At 50.8% G+C, this 26,185-nt stretch overlaps 1 protein-coding gene across 1 annotated transcript in view; it reads left to right on the top strand.

Annotated features, from left to right (window-relative positions):
• The window catches only part of LOC108446752 (CBP80/20-dependent translation initiation factor-like), a 49,445-nt gene that overhangs the window by 6,262 nt on the left and 16,998 nt on the right, over positions 1-26,185 (top strand). Inside the window, exon 3 of the mRNA XM_017734341.1 lies at positions 16,629-16,784. Within this exon, the coding sequence (XP_017589830.1) occupies positions 16,629-16,784 (156 nt within the window). The remainder of the gene's footprint in view (positions 1-16,628; positions 16,785-26,185) is intronic.

Genomic DNA, 26,185 nt, shown 5'->3' with positions numbered 1-26,185 from the left:
CATGCCTCTAGAAATACCTTCTTCATTAATACATTGAAAGTAACTCTCCTGCAAGAGGTTTTTGCTTGTCATAGTTTCACTCACTGGCATGCCCAGGCTTTCTTTTTTTTTTTTTTTCAGTGGGGGGTGTTAAGCAAACCCTTCACATGTAACATAAGTTGGAGTCCTCCTCTGCTGGAACAACCGTGCTCTTTATAGCAGAGCTGTGTCTGCATCTGAGCTATGCAGAGCCAAGTGTATTATTAGAGTGGACATCACTGGGGCTGTAATTGTACACTGCTCCCCTTGGCAACGATGGCCAACAGCACATCAAACAGAAGGCTGATACCTTCTTTTAATAATAATAAAAAAAAAAAACCTAGAAATCACGCAATGAACATCCCAACACAGAGCAGCAGAGCCCACTGGCCTGCAGCCAGAGCCAGAGCCTGGTGCATCCGTGCACATGGAATTGCCTTGGCGCCAGAGAAGGGCTGGTTCTGCTGGATGCCCTGTGGCGTGCCCTAACCTATACCCCATTTCACACCCTAATGCGTACCCTAAGGCACGCTGCGCTTGATACGTCATAGGATACTGTGGCATACCCTACTGCACATCCTAATGCACCCCAGAATTTACACCCTAATGCATACTCAGTGATGTACCCCAGTGCGTATCCTGTCAGATACCCTGTGGCATTCCCTGGTGAATATCTTGTGGTACAGCCTAATGCATTCCCTATGACATAGCCTATGGTATATCCTAATCCACACCCTCTTACACAGCCTAATGCACTTCCTATGGCATACCCTATGGCATATCCTAAACCTTATTACATACCCTAATGCACTTCTCACGGCATATCCTGTGGTATATCCCAATGCACACCCTATTGCATACCATATTGCATTCCCTGTGGCATACCCTATGGTGTACCCTAGCGCATACCCTACAGCATATGCTAAAGCATTCCCTATGGTATATCCTGATGCATTCCCTAACACACATCCTGTTGCACACCCTAATGCCTACCCTGTTGCACACCCAAATGCGTACATTATGATTTACCTTACTGTATATCCCGTTGGATACCCTATGGCATACCCTAATGAATGCCCTATGGTATATCCTAATGCTTTCCCTATGGTAAATCCTAACATGTTCTCTATGGCATACCCTAATGAATACCCTATTGCACGCCCTGATGCCTACCCTGCTGCACACACAAATGCATATCCTATGGCTTGCCTTATTGCCTACCCAGTTGCACGCCCACAGAGGATTTCTTCACCATCTGCAACCTCTTGATGCCCCAGAAATGGCCCTTCCTTGGTTTAGTGCTGTGCTTGGCTCTGGTTGTGGAAAACTCATAGAAACATAGAACATCCTGAGCTGGAAGGGACACACAAGGATCATGGACTCCAACCCCTGACCCTGCACAGGCACCCCAACAACCCTGAGAGTGCTGTCCAAATGCTCCTGGAGCTCTGGCAGCCTCGGGGCCGTGCCCATTCCCTGGGGAGCCTGGGCAGTGCCCAGCACCCTCTGGGGGAAGAACCTTTTCCTGATATCCAGCCTGACCCTCCCTGACACAGCTCCAGCCATTCCCTGGGTCCTGTCCCTGGTCACAGGGAGCAGAGATCACTGCCTGACCCTTCTCTGCACCTCACAAGGATGCTGTAACTGCAATGAGTCTCCCCTCAGTCAGTTTCCAGGCTGAACAGACCAAGTGGCCTCAGCCCCTCCTTGTATGGCTTCCCCTCCGACGCTTCCCCTCTAGTCCCTTGAGACTAATCGTGTGGGTTTTGGCAGAGGTTGCACTTGGGTCTCAGTGGCCTTGGTTGGGTTTGAGATGATTGGTGTGACCATTTATAGAGGGGGTCAACCAGGAAAGTGGCCACAAATCCATTGCTGTCATCCCAGGTGGGGGATGGCAGAGGAGAATTTAGGCTGAAGCATTTCTTGGGATGTAGACATTGTGGCATGAGGTACTGGAGAGTTGATTGATTCCCCTTAGTAAATGTAGGTGCGGTGTGAAGTGTTTGCCAAGCTGTGCATGAGGTTTTGAGATAAATGAGCTGAAGTTATTCCTGTCCTCTAGGCTTTTTAGTCTGAGCAAACAACCTCCCAGTGACAGCAGCCCTTTCAGCATCACAGTGCTCTAAGTTGTAATGATAGACACTGGGTGGATACTGTGGGAGCTGGGATGTGGAAGTTGGTTGGACTCAATGATCTTAGAAGTCTTTCCCAACCCTAATGGTTCTGTGATGTTCTGTGTTATTCTAAGTAATGCACTAATGGTTAATGCTGAAAGGCAAATTTTTTTCCCTTCTCAACATGATTATTGGTGAAGAACAGTTTGTGGTTTGGCAGAGGTGGAGGCAAGAGGATCCAAGTGTGGCTGGAGAGCATCTGACCTGTGCACCATGTCCAGCACTGACTGCAAAAACCCATCAGTCCTCTTTCCATGGCTGTTTTTAATGTAATTTAAGTACAGATGGCCCAATCTGTGGCACACAAAACAGAGTGGTACCACTTGTCTCTGAGAGGTTGCTTCACTGAGAGACTGGGGAAAAAAGGTCCCAGTGCCCCTGGAGCAGATCCTAAAGCCATACAGGTGTGGCCATACAGGTATGTGTCTCACGTGCCACAACAGTGAGCTCAGCTCCACGGAGCAGCACCACATCCATCTCTCAGATCTGTGGATGAGCCAACATTGCAGCCTTTAGTTTCTCCTCCAGAAGAGTTGATGAGCTCTTCCCCCAGTGAGGTGGAGATTCAGTGGGGAAAGCCTCCTTGGCTCAAGCTGCTCTCCACGGCTCTTCTGTGCGGGTGAGGAACATCTTGATGGTGAACCTCAGAATGGATGCCAGCTCCCCAGGAGCCTAGCACAAGCACAGAAATAACAAGTGATGCTGCCCTTGTGTAGACACCTTCATTTAGGGGTTTGCAGAAATCTGTAGAGCTTGGAAACCTTTCTTCCCTTACATTTCTGATATTGATCAGAGCATCAAACATCAAACTGTCCTGCCTTTGTAAATTACTGTGGGACTCCCCCCAGCAAAAGCTTTGTGTAGCTTTGAAGAGATTTATTTTCTGTATGCACAGGAAATTCAAAGGCAGCTCTAAATTCGTGCACACTCATATATCTATGTAGTGCTTGAAGGGGCACAGGGAGTGTAGCCCCGTGGGTGGTTCCGAGGAGCATCCCCAGCTGCTGTGTCCTCCTGCTCTCAGGCATGGAGAAAAATAGTGGAAAGGAGATACATTCCCTGTTTTTTGCCACAAGTTTTGACTTGTGTCTCTGGAGACATTCTCTAATTCTTTAGTGTATTGATTATTCTATTTTTATTATTTATTATCGTATCATTTTTATCACTTTATTCTTGTATTCAATTACTTCTTACTTTGCTCCTGTGATAATATATATGCTTATTGCATATATATATATGTTAATTATACATATATATAATAATTACATATATTTGCTTATGACATACATTAGCATTCTGTAACTTAAAATGCTAGTAGTTTTTTTTTTTAATTCTTACCATGGTTCTGGGGGGTTTTTTTTTCCCCTTCTTTCACACAGTCATCCAGGGCCAAACACAGCCCGTGCAAGTGTCGGCAGCAGGCAGGAGAGGGAGCCCGGGGAGCGGGCTGGCAGCCTGCCTGCACCAGCAGGTGAAGGGCAGGGCTGGGCATCAATTCGAGCTGGCCCTGCCTTTACCCCGAGCCCAGCCAAGCTCCCTGCCCGCAGTAACAGCGCTGGGCTTGGCCACGGGAGGCTCCAGGAGCCGCTGGCACACGGGTCCCGTGCGGGGCTGGGAGTTACTGGAGAGCCCTGGATTAAATGTCCGGCTGCGTGCTTTGAACTTGCCACTTCTCCCAAGCGGAACGGTGGCTGTTGGAAGCACCCGGCTGCTCTGCGGCCTTTCCACGGCAAGGCAGCGTGGTGGGGGCCAGGGAGCACCAGGCAGCACCTCTTTGGAGGGTGGTGGTGAGGTGAGGGAGGGGTTAGTGGAGCCCAAGATGTCAGGTTTTAACGGAGCGCAAAGAAAAAGGCATTTTTGCACTGATAGGAAGGAGGGGATGGGGACAGGAGTTGTGCCCCACAAGCACTAGGAGCTGTCTGGGCTGGGAGTAGTTGATCCAGACCCTAAATTAAATGAGCAGTAGGTTTGCACTGCACATCAGTCCTCAGTCCGAGGCCAGGGGTGGGTTTTGGGGATCACGTTGAGCTGCATCTGGAGGTGTGCACAGGGCTACTGACGTAGCAGTGGGCATCACAGGGGATGGCAAGGGGACTGTCCCCAGTGCTCTGCAGGTTACTGGGGTCTGGAGTCTGCCCAATGCAGCCACATTCATGGCTCTGCACAGGACAGGTGTTTAAATTAGACTAGCAGTGCATCCTACAGTTGAGAGTTTGATAGGAAGCAGGACTAATTTTCTAAAAAAAATCCCTTAGGGTTTAAAGATTGGTGCATTTGACTTTAATTCAATGTGCTGGTAAGGTTTTATACCTTATACCTCTACAATGCTCAGGTGTGTTGTGAAAAAACAGCCATCACCTTTACTCCATAAATTAGTGTGTGATTTCTCCTGGCTCCTTTTCACCTCGAAGGGGCCAAGATTTCAAGGCCACAGTGGGGACCAGCCTGTGCTCCAGCACATGATGGGACAAGAGGGATGGCACTTGGTGTCTCATTGTCTCTGCCAGGCAGTGGATGCCCTGGGCATCTCCCAGTGGTGGTGGGACCCAGCAGAGGCTCCTCGTGCTCATGCAGGTTGGTGGTGAAGAGTGTCAGGATCACTCGTGGCCAAGCTGCTGCTGCCTGCTAAAAGCACAGCCGAGTTCAGAGCGCGGGGTTCGCGCTGCGGTGGGACCCGTGCACACCCTGTACATGGGCTTAAGCACAGAGTAGAGGCTGTTCTGGGCTCTAGGTGGAGACTGCAGACTGCTGAGCCTGCCTGCAGCCTGCCTGCAGCCCTGGGACAGAGCCAGGCAGCAGCCTCCTGCTGGGGTGGGCTCCTGGGTGCCCCCAGACATTGTTGGTGGGTGAGGATGCTGGGGGTCCTGGTAGAAACAGCAGAAATGGGAAAAAAAAAGAGCCTCAAAATCCATTTATCCATTGATGAGAGGTGAGGAAAGGCAGGGAGACATTTCAGTGCTAAGACCCCTCCAGATCGGGCTGAACTGGCATCAGCTCCTAATCTCTCGTTTGCTCCCGAAATGCTCAAGCCCACGGCATGTGGGAGTGTGTTCCTGTCAGCCGGGGGGCTCAGCTGGCCCGAGGCACCCTCCTCACAGACCATCTGCTCCTGCTTGCGCCAGCCCCAGTCCAGCTCAGGCTGCTGCAGCCACCCCCAAGGTGTGGATTTTGGGATGCTGCAGAGTTGGACGATCCCTGCTCCCCATACTCGCAGACAAGCTGCTGTGCCCAGCCCTGCTCTTAGCTGATTCCCTTCTCCTCACCTGGGCACAGGAGTTTTGGAGGCTCATCAGGACCCCGTGATGCATCACCCTGCCTGACACCCATCCCACAAACCCCACCCCACCCCACCCCCGGTGATTTTGTCAGGGAATGAAGCATCCTGCTGACACAGGAGCACCCTGGAGAAGCAAGTGCCAGGGACATCACCTCCTGTTCCAAGGCCGGGGCAGATGCATGTGCCAGCATGGGGTTTGGATAGAAGGATGTTGGAGAGGGAAGCACCTCTTTTTCTGCCCTGGGAAAGGGGGAAGATGAGATAACGTGCTTAAAGCACATGTGCTTTGCCCATCCCTGGCTTTACTTGGACATAGGCCTGTAGCATGCAGAGGATGCTCTTGTGCTCTCCAGCAGGAAATCTCTTTAAGATTTTCTAACTGGGCCACAAGTTTCTGAACCAGATTCAGTTCCCAGCCAAGTGAACCCGACTGCTGTGGTGGTTCCCAGAGGGATGGTCCCATGGGACCTGCAGCTTGAGCACCCTCAGCATCCCCCGAGCACACTTAGGCTCAGGGTTTTTTCATTGGTGAGTATTCTGGTGTGTAGCTATGTCAGAATCTGGAACTGGAGAATCAGTGCTTTCACAAAGTCCACATCCCCTTTCCTTCCCCTGTGGGGATGGTTTTGCACAGCCCCATCTTTTCCTGCTGCACACATTTAAGCAAAATTACAGTGGGAAGTGGCTTTGGTGGGTACTGGGAGCAGAGGAGCCAGAGGACACTTGAGGGGTGAGGAGTGAGGCTTGAGAATTATTTCAGGTCCCTGTCCTACAGCTTGCCAGGCCTGTTGCTGATGCAAAACACAGAATCTAAGTCTTGGGGACAGGAGCAAACAATGCTTGGCTGGAGGATGCTGCCCTACCTTGACACATCCTCTGGTCTCATCAGCAGTGCTGCCAACCATGGGGTGTGCCCCCTGTGCTCTCTTTCCTCACTGAGCATCCCAAAACAGTGCTTCCTTTTCCCCTCCCAGTGACAAATTCTTCCACTTTTCTTGCTTCTTTGTTTTTAAATTACTATTGCTCTAAATAATTTTTTTTTTTTATTAAAGAGGGGTTAAAAGAAGCATCTCTGGCAGTGCTGGGGATCCAAACCCAGTGATAAAGGCAGGCCGGACAGGGTTTGGAGCAACCTGGTCTAGTGGAATGTGTCCCTGCCCAAGACAGGGAGGTTGGAATGAGATGATCTTTAAGACCCCTCCCAACCCAAACCATTCTGTGATTCTGTGCTAACACTTCCAGTCCAGGAGCAGCAGGAACTGAAAATGAGGACAGCAAGTGCAGTGTCCATCACCTAAGGAGGCAGTGGCAGGCTGGAAAAACAAAACTCTTTCTGTTTCTGCTTTGTTCATAAGAGCAAGGTGTGTTTCCTTGCATCTCTTTGATATTCCAGCCCATGCCATCCAGGGTTCTTACAGGGTGATGCTCACAGTCTGCCAACTTCAGGCAAAATACGCCATGGCAATCATGGACATCCCTTCAGAGATACAAAGGACGGAGCAATTGAGGGCTTTTGCACGTTGATGTTGTTTTCTGCATCACCCTTCTGTAATCTAAGCTTTCCCAGGACAGATAGGCAGCTTTGGAGTCATTGTAGGGTGCTCCATACCTGCATGCTCAGGGGATAAGCAAAAAATATTAATGCATCTTTCACATCCCGTAAAAGAAAAAAACCACCAGCCAAATATAACATTTCTTATAGCAAAAGCTCCCTGGCTACATAGAATTTGTAAATGTTGGCCTCTGAGAAAGATTTTCTGAGCTCCTTTGTGTAAATAACATTTTTTTAGCAGACTGGCACTTCATCTCCAGGTCTCAATTTTCAAGTGGTGGCTTTTTCTCCCCCATCCCAGAGCTGCATTTCCAGCAAGGAGATCCAGCACTGGTACACGATGCCGATCAGGTGCCTGGTGGTGGGAGAGACGTGGTGAAAAGCAGACAGAGGAGATAAGAGGGGTGACAGCCCCTTTGCTCTCCAGCGTGTTTGCTCAGCAATGCTGAGTGCTGGGCCAGAGCCACCACCTCCCTGCAGACTAAACAGTTGCAGTGTTTTCTCTCCCATGACCGAAAGAATTTAGTAAAGGGTCCCGGTATGAAACTTTACACGAACTCTGGGTGCCACGAATATCTCTGGCTGGGAGTCTGTTAACTCCTCCGGTTCCTTGATCATCCGCGCGGTTCAGTCCCGGGGCAGATGAAAGGAAGACCCATCCCACGATGGATTGGCCAGCTGCCTACAGGAGCCCCTGTGCTCTCCCACCCACCGAGTTTTTGTGTGTCCATCTTTGCAGGTTTTTTTCTGCTTTCTTTTAAAGGAGACAGCCAAGAACTCTGGCCCATATGGAGCTCTGGAGTCCTCCAGTTCAGGAAAGACATGAACCTGTTAGAACGGGTCCAGGGGAGGATGTTCCCAGGGCTGGAGCCCCTCTGCTCTGCAGCCAGCTGCGGGGTGTTCAGCTGCACAAGAGAAGGCTCCAGGGAGAGCTCAGAGCCCCTGGCAGCGCCTAAAGGGGCTCCAGGAGAGCTGCAGAGGGACTGGGGACAAGGCATGGAGGGACAGGACATGGGGAATGGCTTCCCAGTGCCAGAGGGCAGGGCTGTATTGGGGGTAAGGAAGAATTTTATTTACAATTATAGTAAAGACTTTTTTTTCCCAGAGCAGCTGTGGCTGCCCCTGGATCCCTGGCAGTGTCCAAGGCCAGGCTGGACAGGGCTCTGAGCAACGTGGGACAGCGGAAGGTGGCAGTGGGTTGGAACTAGATAACCTTTAAAAGTCCTTTCCAGCCCTGATTCTGTAATATCTCATGCCCCTTGGACTTCTTTATAGCCACCTCTGTGCTATGGATGTCCATCCAAAGGTTGTCTGCTCTCCTGTGCTACCCAGCTCGGGGGCTTCCACTTCAGGGACAAGTTTTGAGGATGTGAGAAGCCCCTGAGGCCTCATTCATCCATCAGTCCTGGCTTGCAGAGAAGAAGAGGCCAAGCCTCAGTGTCTTGCCCAGCTCAGCAGATGGGTGGTCCCAGTCCCACTTCATGGTGAACACCAGCAAGAGGGCACTTCCTAGGAGGGTCTTAGCATCCCACAGGAGAACATCCTGCTGCCAGCTACCAGGCACTTCGTGGACCAAACTGATGTGAGCCAGGAGTGCCTGTGCAGTAAAGCTCCTGATGTCAAACAGGATTAGCTGCCTGCCTTTCCCTGCCCGGTTTCATTCATTCACAAGCAAGCTGGCCTTTCAATGGACACAGCTTCATTTCCAGTGCCAGTGGAATTCCTCCAGCCCTGGTGCCTGGACAAAGGAGCACCTGCCTCCATGGTCAGTTTTCCTCCTCTTATATCCCTCTTTCCAAATTTGGCCTGTCCCCATAGATCCCTTTCTATGTCCACCTTATAAAGAGGACACATTGCATGTGCAGAATTTAAAATAAGAATGCATCCTGCTGGCAAAATCCAGCTGGTCCCTGCTGCATCCTCCTGGGCTGCAAGGCTGGGCATCTCCAGACATGGCATTTGAAAAGCAGGATCCATCTCTCAGCCGCAACTGGGGTCCCAGTCATCACCTCAGCCTGGTGTTGGGAGTGGGATGAGCATTTTCTCAGGCACAGAAGTGGTCTCTGAACAGATTTGGGGATGGTGCTGGGGTTCAGACCCTGCTGCATTGCGGAGAAGGGTTTGCAAACTGCCCGCCAAACCATCTACACTCATATGAAGCAGCCCAAAAATAGGTTTTTGTGATATTTCTTGAAATCATTATGCTTTTACACTGAGCTTGTGCTATGAGGAATACAGCCCATGGGATGGGAGATTTATATCAATATATTTTTCCATGGAGTGGGGGTATCAGCACTGCTGTGGGTGCTGGGATGAGCAGGGATTTGCTGTGCTTGATCCTCTCTCTTCCTACCATCTCCATGTAGCTAGGAGGGAATTGCTGGCCTAGGGGTGGGATGCTCTAGAGGGCATGGATTCTTTGTCTCTGTTTCAGGGGGAGGACTCCCAGTGTCTCCGAAATTCCAAAGGTAGCCCAAGGCTTCCTGTGCACGCTCATAAAGGCAAAGAGCACATCACTGCTTCGAGATTCCCACTGTACTGGAAAGTGCAGGAATAAGATGAATATAGCCAGGATCTCCTGCACTGCTGCAGAAGATCAAGGCTGCCGAGGGGGAGCGGCCTCCTCTGGGCGTTACATGGGGGGTCTGCAGGGCTGGTCAAACGGGTGTCCTGGCTGCTCTGCTGGCAACCCAGCAAGGAAATCAATTCGTGTTTCTCTGTGGTCCCTTGTCTCCCCTCCAGCCCCTCTCCGTGCAACTGAGAGATTGGCTTGTGAGTCTCAGACACGTGAGTAGCTCCCCGTGTCTGTGTGTCCTGCAGATGGCGGGTCTGTCCCTTGCTCACTGCAACGTCTGGCTGATGGTGTTTTGCTGTGTCTGGGTTCGTGGGATAACAGGTCTTTAAGGTGATGATAAATTGCTGTTACCCAGCTGAGCTGACACCCTGGCACATGTTTGGGAACCCAGAAAGGTGTGAGATAGGAAGGACAGCAATAAAAATTAAGTGACGAAGAAGGCAACTCTCTCACCTGGGTGGTGCTGGAGGAGGCACTGGCAAACATCCAGGACAAAATGGTGATTGCTGTTGGTTGTGTGCAGACCAGGCTACTGAATCCACCCTCCTGGTCTTCTCAGAGCTTCCACCCAGACAGTGCTCCAAGATCTCTAGCAGCTGAGAGGTTAGCAGCAAAACTTTTATCAGCACATCCATCATTATGCTCCCACCAGGGTGATTTAAACCTCTAAATCAATAATTAACTGCTCTCACCTCTGCAGCCCTTCAAGGACCTGACAGGCATTGCTGTCTGAAGCCATGAGACACCCACATTGGGTGGTTTATTGCTGCTGATCCCAGATTTGGAGCTAGATGGAGAGGTTGGGGTGAGACCAGGAGGCAGGAGGTTCAAGTGACCACTCGCCTGGTCACCTCAGGGTGTTTGTAGACATGGGAAGTATCCACAGCTACTGTTGGCTCTGGTCATCAGCTGCCTCGGTTACCCAAACCTGGGAATGTAAAATTGATTATGTTTCTTGTCCTGGGAGTTTGCTTAGCCCCTGCTTTAGAAAAACCAGGAGTTTTCTGACCTTACTTTCCCTTCATGCCCAAATCCTTCTGAGAGGAGTAAGCACTGTGTCTGCCTCATGGATGCAGAATCTTTGAGTTGTTCTTGCCGATGTGGAAGAATTCCATATCCCTGGAATTGTTCAAGGCAGGCTGGATGGGGCTTGGAGCACCCTGGGATAGTGGAAGGTGTCCCTGCCCATGGCAGGGGATAAAACGAGATGAGTTATAAGATCCCTTCCAACCCAGACATCCTGTGATTCTGTGAGTTGGTCAGTGACATCTAAGGAAAGTTAGAAATCATCTGGCGGGGGGGATGGTGCGTGGTAGGTGTCTGTGGGGTGGTAGTCACAGTCCTGGTAGCCTGGACCTTCACCATCTGGTGCATTTTGGAGCCCTCTGTTATTGAAACAGTTCACAGAACTGTGGCCATCATAAAGTCAGATCCACGCTGAAGGCCACTGGTAGGATTCCCTGCTTTTCCCAAAATGGCCAAAACATCCTGAGAAGATGTTCAAATGGTGCAGCTCCAGCATGGAGGAAGCGACATGATGAAAGCCTGTGGGAGTGAAATGCCTCATGGCTGGGTGAAGCCAGGACCTCTGCAAGGCTGGGCACAGGGTGTCATCTGTAATTTAAAAGCTTTAGCTGCTTTAAATGTCAATAGCTCCTTTGTTGCAGTCATAATAATTGCCGTGATTCGCATGTCTCGGTCACACGCCCCAGAGCACTTCGCAGAGGAAGATGAGCAAATCATTCCCGTTTGTTGCCGGATGGGAAATCAGGGTACAGAGGTGATGGCAGCCCACACAGGGCTGGAAATAAACCTCAGTCTCCTGTGCTGCTGTTCTCCAGGTTCTGCGTGGGAGCTGTAGGCTCAAAGCAGGTTTTCTGTCGTCACCTTACTCTGCTCTGTCTTGTCTCCATGCTGGCAGTAGCATGGGCAGGGACGGTGTGGTGGGATCTCCATGGGGTTCTGTCCTTGGGTGCAGGCAGAGAGGCCAGGAGTGGGTGGCTGGAGGAAGGGCAGAGCCCATGGAAGAGCTGATGGTCCCACTTCATGTCCCACCACCTCCAGCAGAGGTGTTTTTGTAGTGTTGTCCATGAAGTGAGACATTCCCAGTGGAGCTGTGGGTGGTACAGAGGAGCTCAGTGAGACCCCACAAATCCATGGGCAGAGGTGTTTGATCCCTCCCTGGTGCTGTTTGTCCAGCACCTCCTGAGCTGCTCCTGAATGCAAACCACTCATCTCACAGGTCTATACTCCTCAGGAAGCAAAGCTGCACACCAGAGTGTCCTGCAAGTCAGGACACAAATACACGTAGTATTTAAATTCTAAGCAGGGAATAATGCAGTGATGTTAATTGTGCAAAATGTGATTTATGGAGCCCTTTCTAGGAAGGTTTGTGCTTCTCCAGGACAGCAGTAAGGGACAGAGGCTGTCCAACCTCTGCCCACCAGCTCCCTCCTCCAACCCACTGCATTTGTCTCGGCCCTTTCCCAACAGCCATTTAGGGCTCCAGGGTTTCGCAGAACATTGCCAGTAAGATCAACTATTTAGCACAGCCTATCTCAGCTTTTTATATAGCTCTTAGCACGGATATCTAAGCATCATATATTTCTTTTTGTGCAGTATTTCTGACTCAGTATTTCCTGCCTCCTTGACAATGACTGAGTAAACAGCAGAGCTGCCAGAGGAAGAACCCTGTGTTCACAGAGCAACAAGCCCAAATGTGCCTCTTTTTTTTTTCCATCAGAAGGTGGCGATGCTTAAATTAACCCTCATTTTTATCCCTCACTAAACTTTTGCCCTCGAACTTGCTGCTGCCAGAGTCAGCCATGGGTCGGTGGGCCCAGATCTGGGGAAAAGTTATTTGGAACTTGTCTTTAAAAAAAGGTGAGGAACTCCCAAGGGAAGAATTTTCAGCTGCAGCTGTCTGAGCTGGGGTGAGGGCTTAGATCTGATGGCAAAATGCTGCTTCTCATCCCACCTGACTCTGCTGCCCACCAAAAATGTTAGAGGGTGGATTTGCCTGCTCTCCCACAGAGTGGCCATTCCTCTTGGCTCTTCTAGCTTGCTCCTAGTCTCTGAAAGGTCTCATGTCCCCTGTCATGAGCCAGTGTTGCATGAACTGCATCTATACTGGGATGGGGAGTGGGCTTTCACTGGGCTGCAAGAGTGGACACCCCCAGGATAAAGGCATTTTGAATTTCCATTACTGGCAGGAGCTTCAGCCAAGCTTACAAAGGATCCCACAGAGGATGTCAGAGGTTTTACTGAGCCCTGGGCCATCTCTGTGATGTGTGAACACAGGCCACCCTGACCTACCCATTGCACACGGGGAGGCCCAACATGATGAACATGCTTAGCCTTCAGATTTATGCCCCAAACTTGTCCTGTATGAGAACTCTTTAGAGGTCCCCTTGGCATCCCCCTACTTGCCACATGGTTTCCCAATGAATTCTTCTCCCAAACCAGGCAGAGAAGGGAGGCCAACCCTGCTACCTGGTATAAATACATTTTATTTTAAACTATAGGCACTGAAGGAAGGTCATCCAGTAAACACACCCAGATTATCTACAGGCCAGAGCACCCCCAAATTAGTAATACAATTTGTGTTTAAAAATACAGCCAAACTGATGAAAGATAATTTGCTTACTGCTCTGACATCACCACCTAAGCATGGGGCAAGCCAATCCACAGGTTATTTTTATATAACTCCGTGAGGCATTTCCAGAGCAAATAAAGTTCAATGGGCAGGGCAGTGACCCGGCTGTCTGGTTCCAGAGCTTTTCAGCCCCCTCCAGGCTCGTCACTGGTGTGTGGAGGTCTGTGGGTCAGGGCACGGCTCCATCGGATGTGCCCCGGGCACACAGGACGTGGGGTTTGTTCTCTGCCGGCCGGCTCCTCACCTCTCCCACGTGCTGGCTCTGGCTCATCCGTTTGGGTTGCACAGCCTTTGGAGCTGCTCTCCGTGTTCTCAAAGGGTCGCAGGGCCTGCTGTGGGCATGGCTGGCCTGCAGCAGGTGAGTCACATGTGTAACTCCGTTAATCAAACAACCCAGCTGAGCCTCGGTGATGGCAGTGGTCTCCTCAAACACCCCAAGGCAGTTGGGGCACCTCTGCATGGGTGGCACTCAGTGCACACCGTGGTACGGGTCAAACCTGCTCGCTGAAGGCCAAATTTAAGCACAGAGCTCCCTGGACCACCTTCCTGGTGCATGCTGAGACACTGGTGTAGCACCATCCTGAGGCAGATGGGTTTCTCAGGATGCTTCAGGATACCTCTGGCACTGCAAGTCCAGCTGCCATGGAGGTTCCTGCCAATCCCAGCTCTGGCCTGTAGGCAGGCGTGGTCCAGAAAATTTCCTCCCACTGGCGAGATGCTCTTCCTACTTTGTCAGAGGAATCAGTGTCACTCCCCTCCTTTTGCAGAACATGTGCAAATCACCTCCTTTTGCAAAGTTTGGCCCAAGCTGAGTCTGCAAATGGAACAAAATTGTTCCCTCTGTGGCATCGCATTCTGGGTGGAAATGTTCTCGAGGCCTTCTGCATCCATCCTATATTCCATCCCCCTCTCCCATCCTTCGTGGGGGTCCCTCAAAGTCTGCACAAGCTTTCCTGTGACTGGAGGAGGGGAAACCTCAGACCGTTTTCTTTTACAAGGATCTTCTTACAGCTGCAAAGGTGGGGCAGTGTTCATTGATGTCTCTGCATCACCCACCAGGTGCCACAGGATGAAAAAAGGAGGGTGATGTGTGGTGGAATCCTTTCCTGCCTGGCTTCCATCCCAGGCCTCATGAGTTTGGTTTGGTTTGCTGGTTGGTTTATGGAATTTTGGGGGGTTGGTTGGTTTGATGGGGTTTTTTTTACAAAAGATAACCATTTTTAAAGGAAGATGTTGAAGTGTCGGTTTTCTCTCTTGCAAGGGTGCAGAGCAGGGCATGTTTGAAGCAGGAACAAGAAGGAGCAGAGTTTCCTGCAGTGGTTTTTATTCTTGCCCAGTAGTCTGGGACTGCAGAGCCCGTGCAGTTATCCCAAGCTGCTAGGAATTTCACAGCATGCCCCAGAGATCCCAAAATACAGCACAGCTCCCCAGGTATATCAGTGTGGAGCTTCCAGGTCCAGGCAGGACAGAAGGTGCTGAAGGGCATCCAGGCTGGGAGGGTCAGGATGGGTTGGGGGCTGGAGCTGGCTGGGCTGCTGCATGAGACAGTGCCAGGAGATGCAGAGGAATCCAGAAAAGCTCCAGGGTTCCAAGGGAGCTTTTTGTGCTCTGCATGGGTGGATGGGGCAGATGAGGGGCATGTGATGCTCTTGCCTGTTTTTTTAATTTCTCAGTAATCAGGATATCATGTCTCTTTGACTTTTTATTTTTGCATTAAAAATCAATTGAAAACTCCAGGACAAGTAATTGAGTAACCCTGGGGTGATAACCTGAGCTGGCAAATAACTCTTCCATTACTGCCCAGGGACTGGCTGGTTAATGAAAGGATGAACTCTGCAAACTCCCCCGGAGAGTCTGGGGAGACCCAGCAGGATTTGGCTGCAGGTTGACTTCGAAGTTGCAGACACAGTTGGGCAACTGACTTATGGAAATGGGTGTAGAGAGGAATTAGTCATCGCTGTTTGGTTAATAAGTGCCTCAGCTATTTTACAAGACTTTTTTCCTGCATATGCAAATTCATATTTTATTTTTCCTTTTGTAGTGAAACATATAAATAGCTCCTGCCTTGGATCTTCTGTGCATGCAGTTGTGTCTTGAAAATAATCATCATGCTTTTGCCTGGCTTTCTTTAGCAGCTGCTTCACTTTCCTTTGTTCTAAAAGGAAGACCTCCTGTGTGTTGTCCAGGGCAAGAGAGCAAACTTTGGTGTGGTGGCTTTTTTATCTCCCCAGCTTTGCAGAGAGCAGCTGCAGGTCAGAGCATTTGCAGCAGCAAAGCCCTTTGTCTCAGGCAGTAGGAATAAACTGAGATGAAAAAGATAGAAGGTAATTTATTTAGTTGCTGGATTTCAAAGGTTGTGCAACCTGCACTGGGAGCAGGCAGTGTGGAGAACGAACTTGTCCTCTTCTTCTTCAGTGTTCCCCTGCTTAGTGTCTACTAAATTTTAGTACCAAGGAAAGGTCTCTATGGAGACAGACAAGCAAAGTCGCGTGGGATGTCATGCAAGAACCTCTGCAGCATCTCTTAGGCCCAGGGAAACCTTCTTGACTCTGAGCACGATGCACTCCCTTGTGCCATCCTCTAGAAGGCTTTTTATTTGCTTTTCTGTGTTGCCTTGTGCTCTTTGCCACACGCTTCCATCACATACATCCCTCTTCATACCCTGCTTTTGGACAAACCCCTTCTTTCACCCAAGCTGGAGGTATGATGGAGAGGCAGCTATCTCCCTGTGTGCTTCCTCCTGATGCTGATCCATAAATCACGTCACTGGGATAATCCTTAGTCATAGCAACCATCAGCTCAGGCGCAGGGTGACCTTTTAATGCCAAGCCCAGGCTCAGGCAGGGAGCCAGTCTCTGCCATTATTTTGTGAGACGCCAGAGAGCAGCCAGACCATTAGGATGCTCCTGGCCAGACACTGGGTCTGCTGAAGATACTGGAATAAATGGGCTGGGCAGGTCAACCTGGACCACCAAGCCCAGCACGGCCACCAGCATTTCCTCTGCATTTTATTTAACCTCTCTGTTGCTGCCTTGATTCGGTCCTGGTGGTGCATACAGAAAAGAGTCCCCGTGTCTGTCGGGGGGGACAGTGGGGCGCAGGGGACGCCATCTCTAGTGCAAGCTGTGGCAGTTATTGCAGGAGTTGGTGCTATTTCTACAGTACCTGCTTTCTGGTGGCTTTGCTGTGTTGAAATTGCAGCCGCTCCGCACGCATTGAGTAATCTCCCCACTGTTACTAAAGAGTCAGTCTGTCTGTCTGTCTTCCCCCCACCCCGAGTTTCAATTTCCTCCTAATTCCCTCTCTAGACAGCCGTTGCCTCTCCCGTGGTGGTGCGGTGTTGCTGATGCAGCCTCTTGTCTCTGTGCCTCTTGCAGAAGGATTTCTCCATGCGGGAGGAGCTGCAGCAGCGGGACGTGGAGCGCTGGCTGGGGTTCATCACCTTCCTCTGCGAGGTCTTCGGCACCATGAGGAGCAGCACTGGGGAGCCCTTCCGAGTCCTCGTCTGCCCCATCTATACCTGCCTCAGGGAGGTAAATGCCTTCCCACTTCGTCCTTCCCCACCAGTGGGACAAGCTGTTGTGTTGTTGTGTGGAGATGCCCGTGGTCCATGGACAACACAGGAGAAGCTGTAGCTGCCCCTGGATCCTTGGAAGTGTCCAGGGCCAGCCTGGACGGGGCTTGGAGCAATCTGGGATAGTGGAAGGTGTCCCTGCCTATGGCAGGAAGTCAGAACTAGATGGAGGATCTTTAAGGCCTTCCCAGCCCAAACCATTCTAGGATTCCATCTTTGCTTTGTAATTCCTAGAGGTTTGCTCTGCTTACACTTCTCACTTCAAAAGTACCCATATCTGCAGGGATGCTTGGCTCTTCCTGCACGTTGTCTTTCTGCTCATTAAAGCACAATATTTAAAGCTCGCACTCCCTTTGTCCAGGGGTTAGAAAGGACCAACAGTTGGAATGGCAAACCCAGCACTGGAGTTTGCAAATCCCAGTGTTGTGAAAATCCCCACCTAAGCAACTTAAACAGTTTCTTAAAACAGGTGAAGATACCTGAATAGATGAGACAGACTGAGAGGAGGAAGGAAGGAGAGAAATGAGGTCCCTAATGTCCTTAGACCCCACCCAGTGCAACAGAAACCCAGCCCTGTCATCAGGATTGGAGATTTTTCAGAACTTGAGCTCCCCATGGCTCGGGGTGGTGGCAGAAACCTCAGTGAGTACCTACAGAAAAGACAGCTCAAGTGTTAATGTTCCATAGAGGAGGAGAGGGCTTCCCTTCATCCTGTTTTAAAAATGGTTTTGTCTCCTGCTGGTGCCTTTAGAAGACTTTCTGAGAAAAACCCGCCTCGTTTCCCAGAGTTGGAGCTGTGAATCTCAAATTTTCAGTGGTGCTTCTGTCAGGCCATAAATAACTCGCTGTAAAATAAGTTCTCCGCTAGACCTCGGGCAAGGGAAGGAAAAAGAAAGTGCTGGTGATGACTTTTTTTACATGCATGGGAAGTTTCCTCTGAATGCAAACACACCATAAACATTTTGTCTGGGTGGTAGTACTGTGGGCAGGGTTCACAGATGGTGACTGGAGTGGTGAGGAGTGCGGGCCTCATGATGAGACACACATATCCAGAGGAGGAGATGGGAGAGGGATGCTAAGAATAGCCCAACTTCCCCAAAATCTCTGCCCACTGAGGTATGTGTCACCTTCTGGGGAAGATCTTGACGTCTAGCAAAGCCCCCGTGCCCATCCACTTCCCATCGTAATCGTGACACAACACAGCCCTCATTCTGCCAGAGTTTTTCCCTGCCCACTCCCATCTGCCCTAGCCATGCTGTCACTGTCCCTCTTGTCACCTTTCTGCTCTGTAGGGACATGGTGGTGATCTAAAGGTGTGCAGAAGGAGGTGAATTTAATGTATCAGGGATATTTTTTGCTACAGGGCAGCTCCATAAAAAGATTTACTAATTATATCAAGATGTCATGCGTAAATTTGCTCTTAAAAATACATTTCTGTTCCTTAGCAGGACAGGTCTGTCCCTGTGGTGTTGTTTGTCACAGATGACTTTACTAGGTGATCTTTAATAGCGAGGTGATCTTTAGGTCTCTTCCAACTCAAGCCAGTCTGTGACTCTAGGAAGACTCTTAGCTTAGCTGACATGGGTGAGCCTGACTCTTCTGGCTCCCCTGTCCCGAAATGGTTGGTCTGTGACTGCTCTCTCTCTGCAGTGCTCTGACCTTGGTTCATGCCATCCCTCTTCCATGGCTTTGGAATGGGTTTTCATCCTGACAGCTTTTTTTGCCATTACCAGCTAATCCTGCTGCACAGGGCTAGCCCAGGGGAAAGGACCACCTATTTATTTATCAGCAGTGACAAGCTCTGAGATGATTGCCAGGGCCAAAGACAGGCTATAGACACAGCCAAGGAGGTGGTGGGGTGCTCTTCCAGCTGCACCCAGGAGAGGACAGGGACATCTGCACAGGCTGGCCCTGCTGGGTGCTCTGTGAGAATGTGGAAAGTCCCTGACTGTGCAGAGTGCTCAGCCCTTGGTGATCCCCATGAACCACATGGGTTGTGTCCCAGCAGAGCAGGGGGTGTAACCACAGCCTGTAAAGCTTGGGACTCCCACGTGCCTCAGGACAGATTCACAAGGTGTAGTAGCACTCACAATGGGTTTTTTTCCCTTCTGCTGATCAGAGCATATGTCCCCATGTACATGGCTCAGCCCCTCATCCCTAACTCCCTCCATGTTGGGTATTCCCCAGCAATCTTCCTCTGTGCTGCCCACAGTCCTGCATAAGTCCCTCTGCCTCCATCCACCCATCCTTTTACCATAAATCATTAGCAGAGGCAAGATAACATCTTTCCCTCTGCCTGTCCTTTCAGCTCCTCTTGCTTTTTAGTTTCTCTTTTTTTTTTTTTTCCTTTTTCTCTTTTCCTTTATAGCTGTGGCAGACTCAGCTAAAGGTCAGCGAGGCAGTGAGCAAGAGGAAAGGGAAAATTCCCTGATGACTGAGGCAAGAATGTCTCTTCCCTTCCCCGTGCAAAGCTTCCTCTCTCCAGCTCCTTTCCCCCCAAATAAAAGCTTATTCACACCATCATTAGCTGGGTGGGAGGGAGAGAGGGTGGCTGTGAGGACATCGGTTCTGGGTGGGGAGGAGCTAGGGACATGGCTGGGGCATTGGGTGACAATGTGTTGTTTATTGATCGGTGTGGATGGGTTGGTTTTGTGGGCTGGGAAAGAAAAAAAAAAACAAACAAATACAAGTTCATTTAAGGTGAGGCTGGAGTGATAAATGCTGGGGTTTGCGCTGATCGACCCGGCGCCCATCGCTGTCCTCGGGGAAGCAGCCAGGCCTCCGTGTCTCAGCAGTGGGTGGTAAACCATGGCAAAGGAAATTTGGGTCAGGGCTGCCACCTCGCCCAGGCAGAGTTTTGGGAACCAAAGGAGTGTCTGTGCCCCTTGGCACAAGCAGAGTCCAGACCAAGTCCCCCTCCCGTGTGGGCTCTGCTGCACCCTCATCCATCACTTGAGCTTGAAACCAGGGGAGAAGGAAGGGACTTGCCATCACAGCCCACACTGTGACAGCATCTCCCAGGAGCAGAATTTCCTACCAAATGAAAAGGTTTAATTTCCATGACTATTCCGAGGGGTTTAGGGTGGGGTTTGTGCAGGCTGAGAGTGTGTCCTCACAGTGAGGTCTGGTAAGGTCAGCGTTAGGATTTTAGGCAAAGAGATGGTTTGCCAAGGGAAGTAAAAGGTGGATCCAGCTCTCATTAAAATGGTGTAATGGAGCACAGTGCATTTGGATGGTGGTTTGGACCCAAACATGTTTTTGTGCTAGGAACAGTGCATATTTTAAGTTGGAGAAAGGCAATGGATGCCCAAGGTTGGCCCAAAGACCTGGAGACAACTGGGGAAAGGAGGAGAGCCCTTTGCAGATGAGAACGATTGCAGCCATCAGATCTGGGAAGCCTGGGAAAAGAATAACAAAGCAGAGATGTTAAATAGAAATAAAAGCGCTTTCCTCCCATTCTTCCCTCAGAACTTCGGGGAATCGAGGGCGAGCTGGAAGAAGGCATTGTTCCTGGGATAAAGGCTTTCCCCAGGGATGGTTATGCTGCAGCCAGGGCACTGTGGGTTTGACCCTTGCCTGCTCCCAGACCTTGCTGGTCTCACTTGGGACCAGTGGTGGCATCTTGCAGGACCCCATTGTTCCATTAGGCTTTTATCTGGTGAAAACACTTTCAGCAGTATTAGGAAGTTGTCCCGTCTGCTGTGCATGATGGTCTTAAGCAAGAGGGATGTCCCACTCTCTGCTTCCAGCCCTATAAGCCCTCTTGACTCCGGCCTCGCTTCGTTTCACAAAACCTCTCTAAATTTGTCCCTGAACATCTCCTTCTGCCCTTTCAGGATGGTGAGATGTGAACATGCTGACATCCGTCCTGCTCCAAAACCTCTGCCCCATGCCCAAACACCAAGGACCATGCTGAGGCATGCTCCAACAGTGCTTCGTATTGCATGTCCCCCAAAACCAGGAGAATAACCAAGGGACTTTGGTTCTTGCAGCCTGGCCATATTTCTTCTTTTCTGTGGCTTTCGGCAGAGTCAGCAAAATGGAGAAATTGGGTGGTTAAGGCGAGGGAGCAGCAAATGTCAGTTGAACCATCAGAGCCCTGTGTGCAGTGCAAGAAGTGCCCCGTGGGTACTGAAGATGTAGAGATAATAAATAATATTATTTGCCATCTATTGTTCACTGATTGTCACCACTTTTGCCTTCCCTAAGGATGGCTGGAGCTGGCTGTCCCTCATCCAGCTCTGTGCTCCCATGTCTGTGTGTGAGTCAGCAGGGTGGCCATGGGCCACCACAGCTCAGTGCCCTCCCTGCTTCATCCCCTGGTGCTGCTGGGGAGGGGGAGCATTAGGACTAGATCCCGAGGGGCTCAGCCCAGTTCTAGGTGACATCTGAGCTCTGCAGGGTAGGAGGGATCACAGCCACTGTGGCTGTTGATGAGTGCTGTTGGGAGGTTTGCCTCCTCTGGTGTCTGTCTCATCCTCAGCAGATGTTGTTGGGACACCAAGGAGGTGGCCCTGGGGCTGGGAGCTGCCACCTCTCTGCCAGCCCTCTGCCAGGAGCAGCCAATTCCAGCCCAGGTGGCTGGTGCCAAGTGCTGTTTGGATGTGTTTGTTTGTTCTTACGATGCCATTTGGCAGCCAGGTAACCTGAGCAGTTGCCTATGGCAGCAGAGCAGGAGGATGAAAAACCTGTCTCAATGGACTCAGGCTTAAAGTGATGCCATGTGGCAATAATGCCACTGTGGTCCCTCGAGGCACCTCACCAGCTGGTGTCCCACACGGGCAGGCGACACAGGGAGGGCTCTGCCACCTCTCATGCCCCATAATAACCCTATTCCCACCCCTTACCCATGTCCCTGTGCTCTTCTCCTGCACAGGGCTGATTTTTTGTTGAAAGTTTTAAGTTTCCTCTTGACACTTTCCTTCACCCCACTGAGGTCCCTCTCACTGGCTTCTCCTTGAACACATTTCAGTACATCCCAAACTTGCTGTCACTTCTAAACTTCACAAGACTGTGCTGCTCAGCTCCTCCAGGTCATGGATAAGGATGCTAAATAGGGCAGGTCTGGGGATAACAACTTGGTAGTCCTCATCTCCGGCCTTCAGGCAGAGTTGAGTTGGAACCTAGCGGCTACAACCCTCCGAGCCCAACCATCCAACCCGTGTTTTTACCCATCCAGTTGTCCTGGCTTGGATACAAAGGGATTGGGTCTCAGGGGTGACAGGGAGCTGCCTTGGCACCATTCCCCTCTGAGCCCCCCGGGTGCCTCGGACAAGACTATTGGGGCAGGTTCAGAGCAAACCCCAGGAAGCAGCTCATCACAGAAGGACTAATTAAACTGCAGAACTCCTTCAAGCAGGACCAATTCACGGAGATCCCTCCAGCTTTAGAGGGTTATTGCTGCTGAGGCTGGGTGTGTACCCTGGGGTATCCCCATAATAGGGATGTGGTCATTGGCCTGACCCAAGACAGATGCTTTTAGGGTCTTAATACCAACCCTGGGGACCGAGGGCAGCTCCCAGGCACTGTGAATCAGCGGGGATCAGACCCGGCAGGCTGGCAGCAGGCAGGACAGTTGCTTCTCTGCAGGAGTTGTCTCCTACCTCCAGTCTGGTTGGCAGAGACAGTCCCATTTCAGCATCGTTTAAAATCTTGGCACGCTCCCATCGCTTCCCTGCCTTGGTACACGCTGCTAACTGAAAGCCTCGGGGTGGTGGTGCAGGGAGGATAAATGCTCCCCATCTAATTGCCTTCCCCCCACGTCTGAGTCTGCGGTGCAGCGTGTAGACGGGTATCCACTCCCCTCCCTTCTCTTCGTGCCTGTTATCTCCTGGGGCCATGCTGCGTAATTTAGCAAAATATTCTAACACAGTAATTAACGTCTGAACTTCAAGAGGGCACTGCCTTTTCACTGTCTCCTTCAGAGGAAGAAAAAGGAAAACCTTCCCGGCTGCAGTCGGATGAGCGAGGAGGGTGGTGCTCTTTGGAAAAGAAAATTGTATCTTTTAACGTGGGTTGTGTTGGGTTTTGTTAATCACTCTCACTTTTTAAAAAGCATCAGCCTTTTGAGTCAAAAAGAGGGTCTTTGACAGTGTAATGAGATGCTAGGATTTTTAGTATTATTCTCCGAGTCAGAGAATGAAACAGAATTTTTGCTTTATCAAATGAGCAAAGGCACCAAGGGGGTTGGATTTTGACCCACCCCATGGAAGCTCCATGAGGCCTGATGTGAACAGAGAAAACATGTTCTTTATGAAGAAGGAGACTTACATCCTCACAGAAGTCCCCTTCTGGTTCCCCCATATCTGGTTCTGCAAAAACCTCAAAGGTTTGGTCTCCGGTCTGGTGGGACTGGGACAAACTGGGAAGTGTTTTGTCTAGGGAAAGGATGGAGGACGAATGAGGGCTGTGGGCATGGGAGGGAAGGCATTTCAGAGAAAGAGTGAAAAAGAGTGACTGGGGGCCAGGGACATGGGGAGGAAGGAGAAATGAGGAGAACAACAAGTGGGGAGTTGTCTTGGGAGTCCAGGAGATGGGAGTTGAAGATGTGGAAGAGCTGGGAGGAAAGTCTGGGGTTTGGAGCAAGTGGGGCACGGGGGTAAAAAGGGGTTGTAGACTTCCAGAGCCGTGGCAGGAGGCAGAGTGCAGGAGCAGAGTCTGTGAAGAGCAGGGGTGGGTGCCTGTCTGTAGGACCACGCAGGGCAATGGTGGATGTCCCTGTACGTCTGTGCCTGCCATACATAAATAACCGTGCAAAAAGCTCCCATGCCCCCAGACCCCCATAGCTGTGCTGGCAAAAACACTCCTGTGAATGCAGCTTATTTGGGAAACAACAGATTTCTTTTAATCCTCGCCATTTTGATCAAAGTGCACAGTTAAGGTGGAGGAGGTCGAGTGTTATTTGGGAGCAGATGAGGACAGGCCAAACCGAGGAGGACAGTCCAGTGCCTGGAAGCCCATCTGCCCTGTTGAGTATTTCATGTGCAGGAACATATTCTTGGAAAGCCACAGCACTCGTTCAGTCCCAGCATTAAAACCATGGTGTTGTATCTTAAATAGGGGAGGGGAAATGCCACCCTCGTTTCTCTTCGACCCGCGGAGAAGGCAGAGGAAGCAATTTGCGCAGATAAAGAAGTGAAGCCAGATACCATCTCACAGGATGGTCCCTCCTCCTCGCGTGGCTTTGTTTTTCTCCCTCGCCCTCCGTACCAGGCATTGTTAGTTCCCAAAAACCCTTTCAATGGGATGTAAACACAACTATTTGCGTCTGCCGCCGCGCGCTCGCTGCCTCTGCAGAGCCAGGAAAGCGCAGAGCCTCCGGCCAGCCAGGGTGGAGCCCGCTGCAATCAAGCACCATGGTCTCGCCACTGTTTCTTTCCATGTTTTGTGTTTCCCCGGGACCCTTGGGATGAGATCACATCCTCCTCTCCCAGGGTTATTATGTCTTTGGACAGGCAGGATGAAGCCAGTCGTCTGGGTGGCTTGAACTCCCTGTGCACCCAGACCGGGTGGCTCTGGTCGTCTGTCCTGCTCACCTTTGGGTCCTGGAGGTCCACCTCCAGCCAGGGGATATGTAACCACCAGGCTACTGTTGGATGGCAGCATCCGGGTTGATGAGTGACCAGATTTTCTTCATCATTGTCTCCAGTAATTGCCTCTTAATGGTTTCCATCTTCGCAGGAATTCTTTCTGCTGTTCCAGATCCGGGGAGAGAGAGTGTCGTGTTTCATGGTTTCCCTTGTCTACAGTGGAAAGGAGTAGGAGGAGTTTCCCACGACTGGGTACAGGATTTTGTTCCTCTGGCCTTAATTCAATTTGCTGTTAAGTATCTCTGAGTTCCTCAGGAGCCTGACAAGGAGGATAACCAACATTTTGGTTTACTCGATGCAATAAACAAACTAATCTCCTCTTACCATCCTCCCAGGGAGTCCTGGTTGTGTAATAGGAGAACAGAAGTCTCCTCCTGAGCTGAGAAGAGCGCATCAATGTAAAAGGAGTTGGTGCCACCAAAACTGGTTTGGGTCATCCAAAATATGTTAGAGAAAGTGCCTGCTATGGACAAGGCTATGATGCAGCCACGCAGGCACAAGCAGCTCCAGCACAGAGCTCCTTCCCCCCTGTGCCACTTCGTCTGGGCAGCTGCTTGTGGGATCCGCAGTGGCCCATGCTGGTGGCCTCTTCCTCTTGGAGCAGCAGGAGCTGCTGTCAGTACATTTTTCTCCCAGGCTGAGACCACAACAGCCCAGTCAGGCAACTGGGAAGAGGGTTCCCTCCACGAGACACATGATGTGGTGGCACCTTGTGCATCTTCTGTAGGCTTGAAAACTTCCCAGATCCCCAGAGAGCTGTGAGCAGAAGGGAATGGGGAGAGAAGCACCATTGCTAGTGGAAGCAGCTGGACACAGACTGCCTGTCCCAGCTCAGCTGTGTTTTCAAATCCCAACAAATCACATTTTGGAGCGCTGCAGAGCCTGTGCCTTGTGCAGAGATAAGCACAGGCAACTCTGTAAGGGAAAGGTTTTCCCCAACATTTTGTGTTTGGGCAACGTCAGCGTCAAATGGGTGAGCAGCAAAGATTTCACTTATGCCTGTGAACTTCTAGAAGTCTGTTTCCATGTGCTCATTGTTTCTTCTCTGGAGAAAGTCAGTCTCATCTGACTTCCCTCGATCCCAGAGAGGGTCTCTGTGCCCCTTTAGAGAGGGTGGCACTGGCATAGCTTGTTGGTGGGCACAGGATGAGCTCAGCTGACCTTCTGATATCCTGGGTCAATGAACTGATACATCTGATGGTAGCAAATTGTAGAAATGCAATCACTCATCCCCACACCCTTGTTTGTACTTTGCATTTTCCCCAGTCCTGGCTGTTTTCACCACCCCGTGCCCTGTGACAAGAAGAAAAGTGGAGCTGTACCATTGCCTGTGTCTCAGAGAAGTGCGTGACTGTCCCCATGCAGAGCCATGCAGTCCCATGGATCTTATCTCAGGCATCTTCCTTAAAGACTTGTGACAGTAGGTTGATAAGGGGCTCCTGGAAAGGCAGAAAATTGCTACTGATGTCTGTCTGCACAGAGCCCGTGAAGCAGAATTGGCCTGTGCTCCCAGGAGGACCCACCTAGCAGACTGTGAGGATTCCAGAACGTTTTGGGGGCAGGAGTTCCCCATCTGTGGTCCATTAGAGCAGGAAGAGTACCTGCAGAGCTGTGTTAGCACCTGAACTGCACTGTTGGATGTAGGGGATGATCACAGAGCCATAGCATGCTTTGGGGTGGAAGGAACCTTTAAAGCTGATCCCATTCCACCCCCTGCCATGGGCAGGGACACCTTCCACTGTCCCAGGTTGCTCCAAGCCCTGTCCAACCT

This window comes from Corvus brachyrhynchos, unplaced genomic scaffold (genome assembly GCF_000691975.1).
Source record: "Corvus brachyrhynchos isolate BGI_N302 unplaced genomic scaffold, ASM69197v1 scaffold285, whole genome shotgun sequence".
Taxonomy (NCBI): domain Eukaryota; kingdom Metazoa; phylum Chordata; class Aves; order Passeriformes; family Corvidae; genus Corvus; species Corvus brachyrhynchos.
The sequence above is the reverse complement of the archived record's forward strand: the minus strand, read 5'-3'. Positions and strand labels throughout refer to the sequence as shown.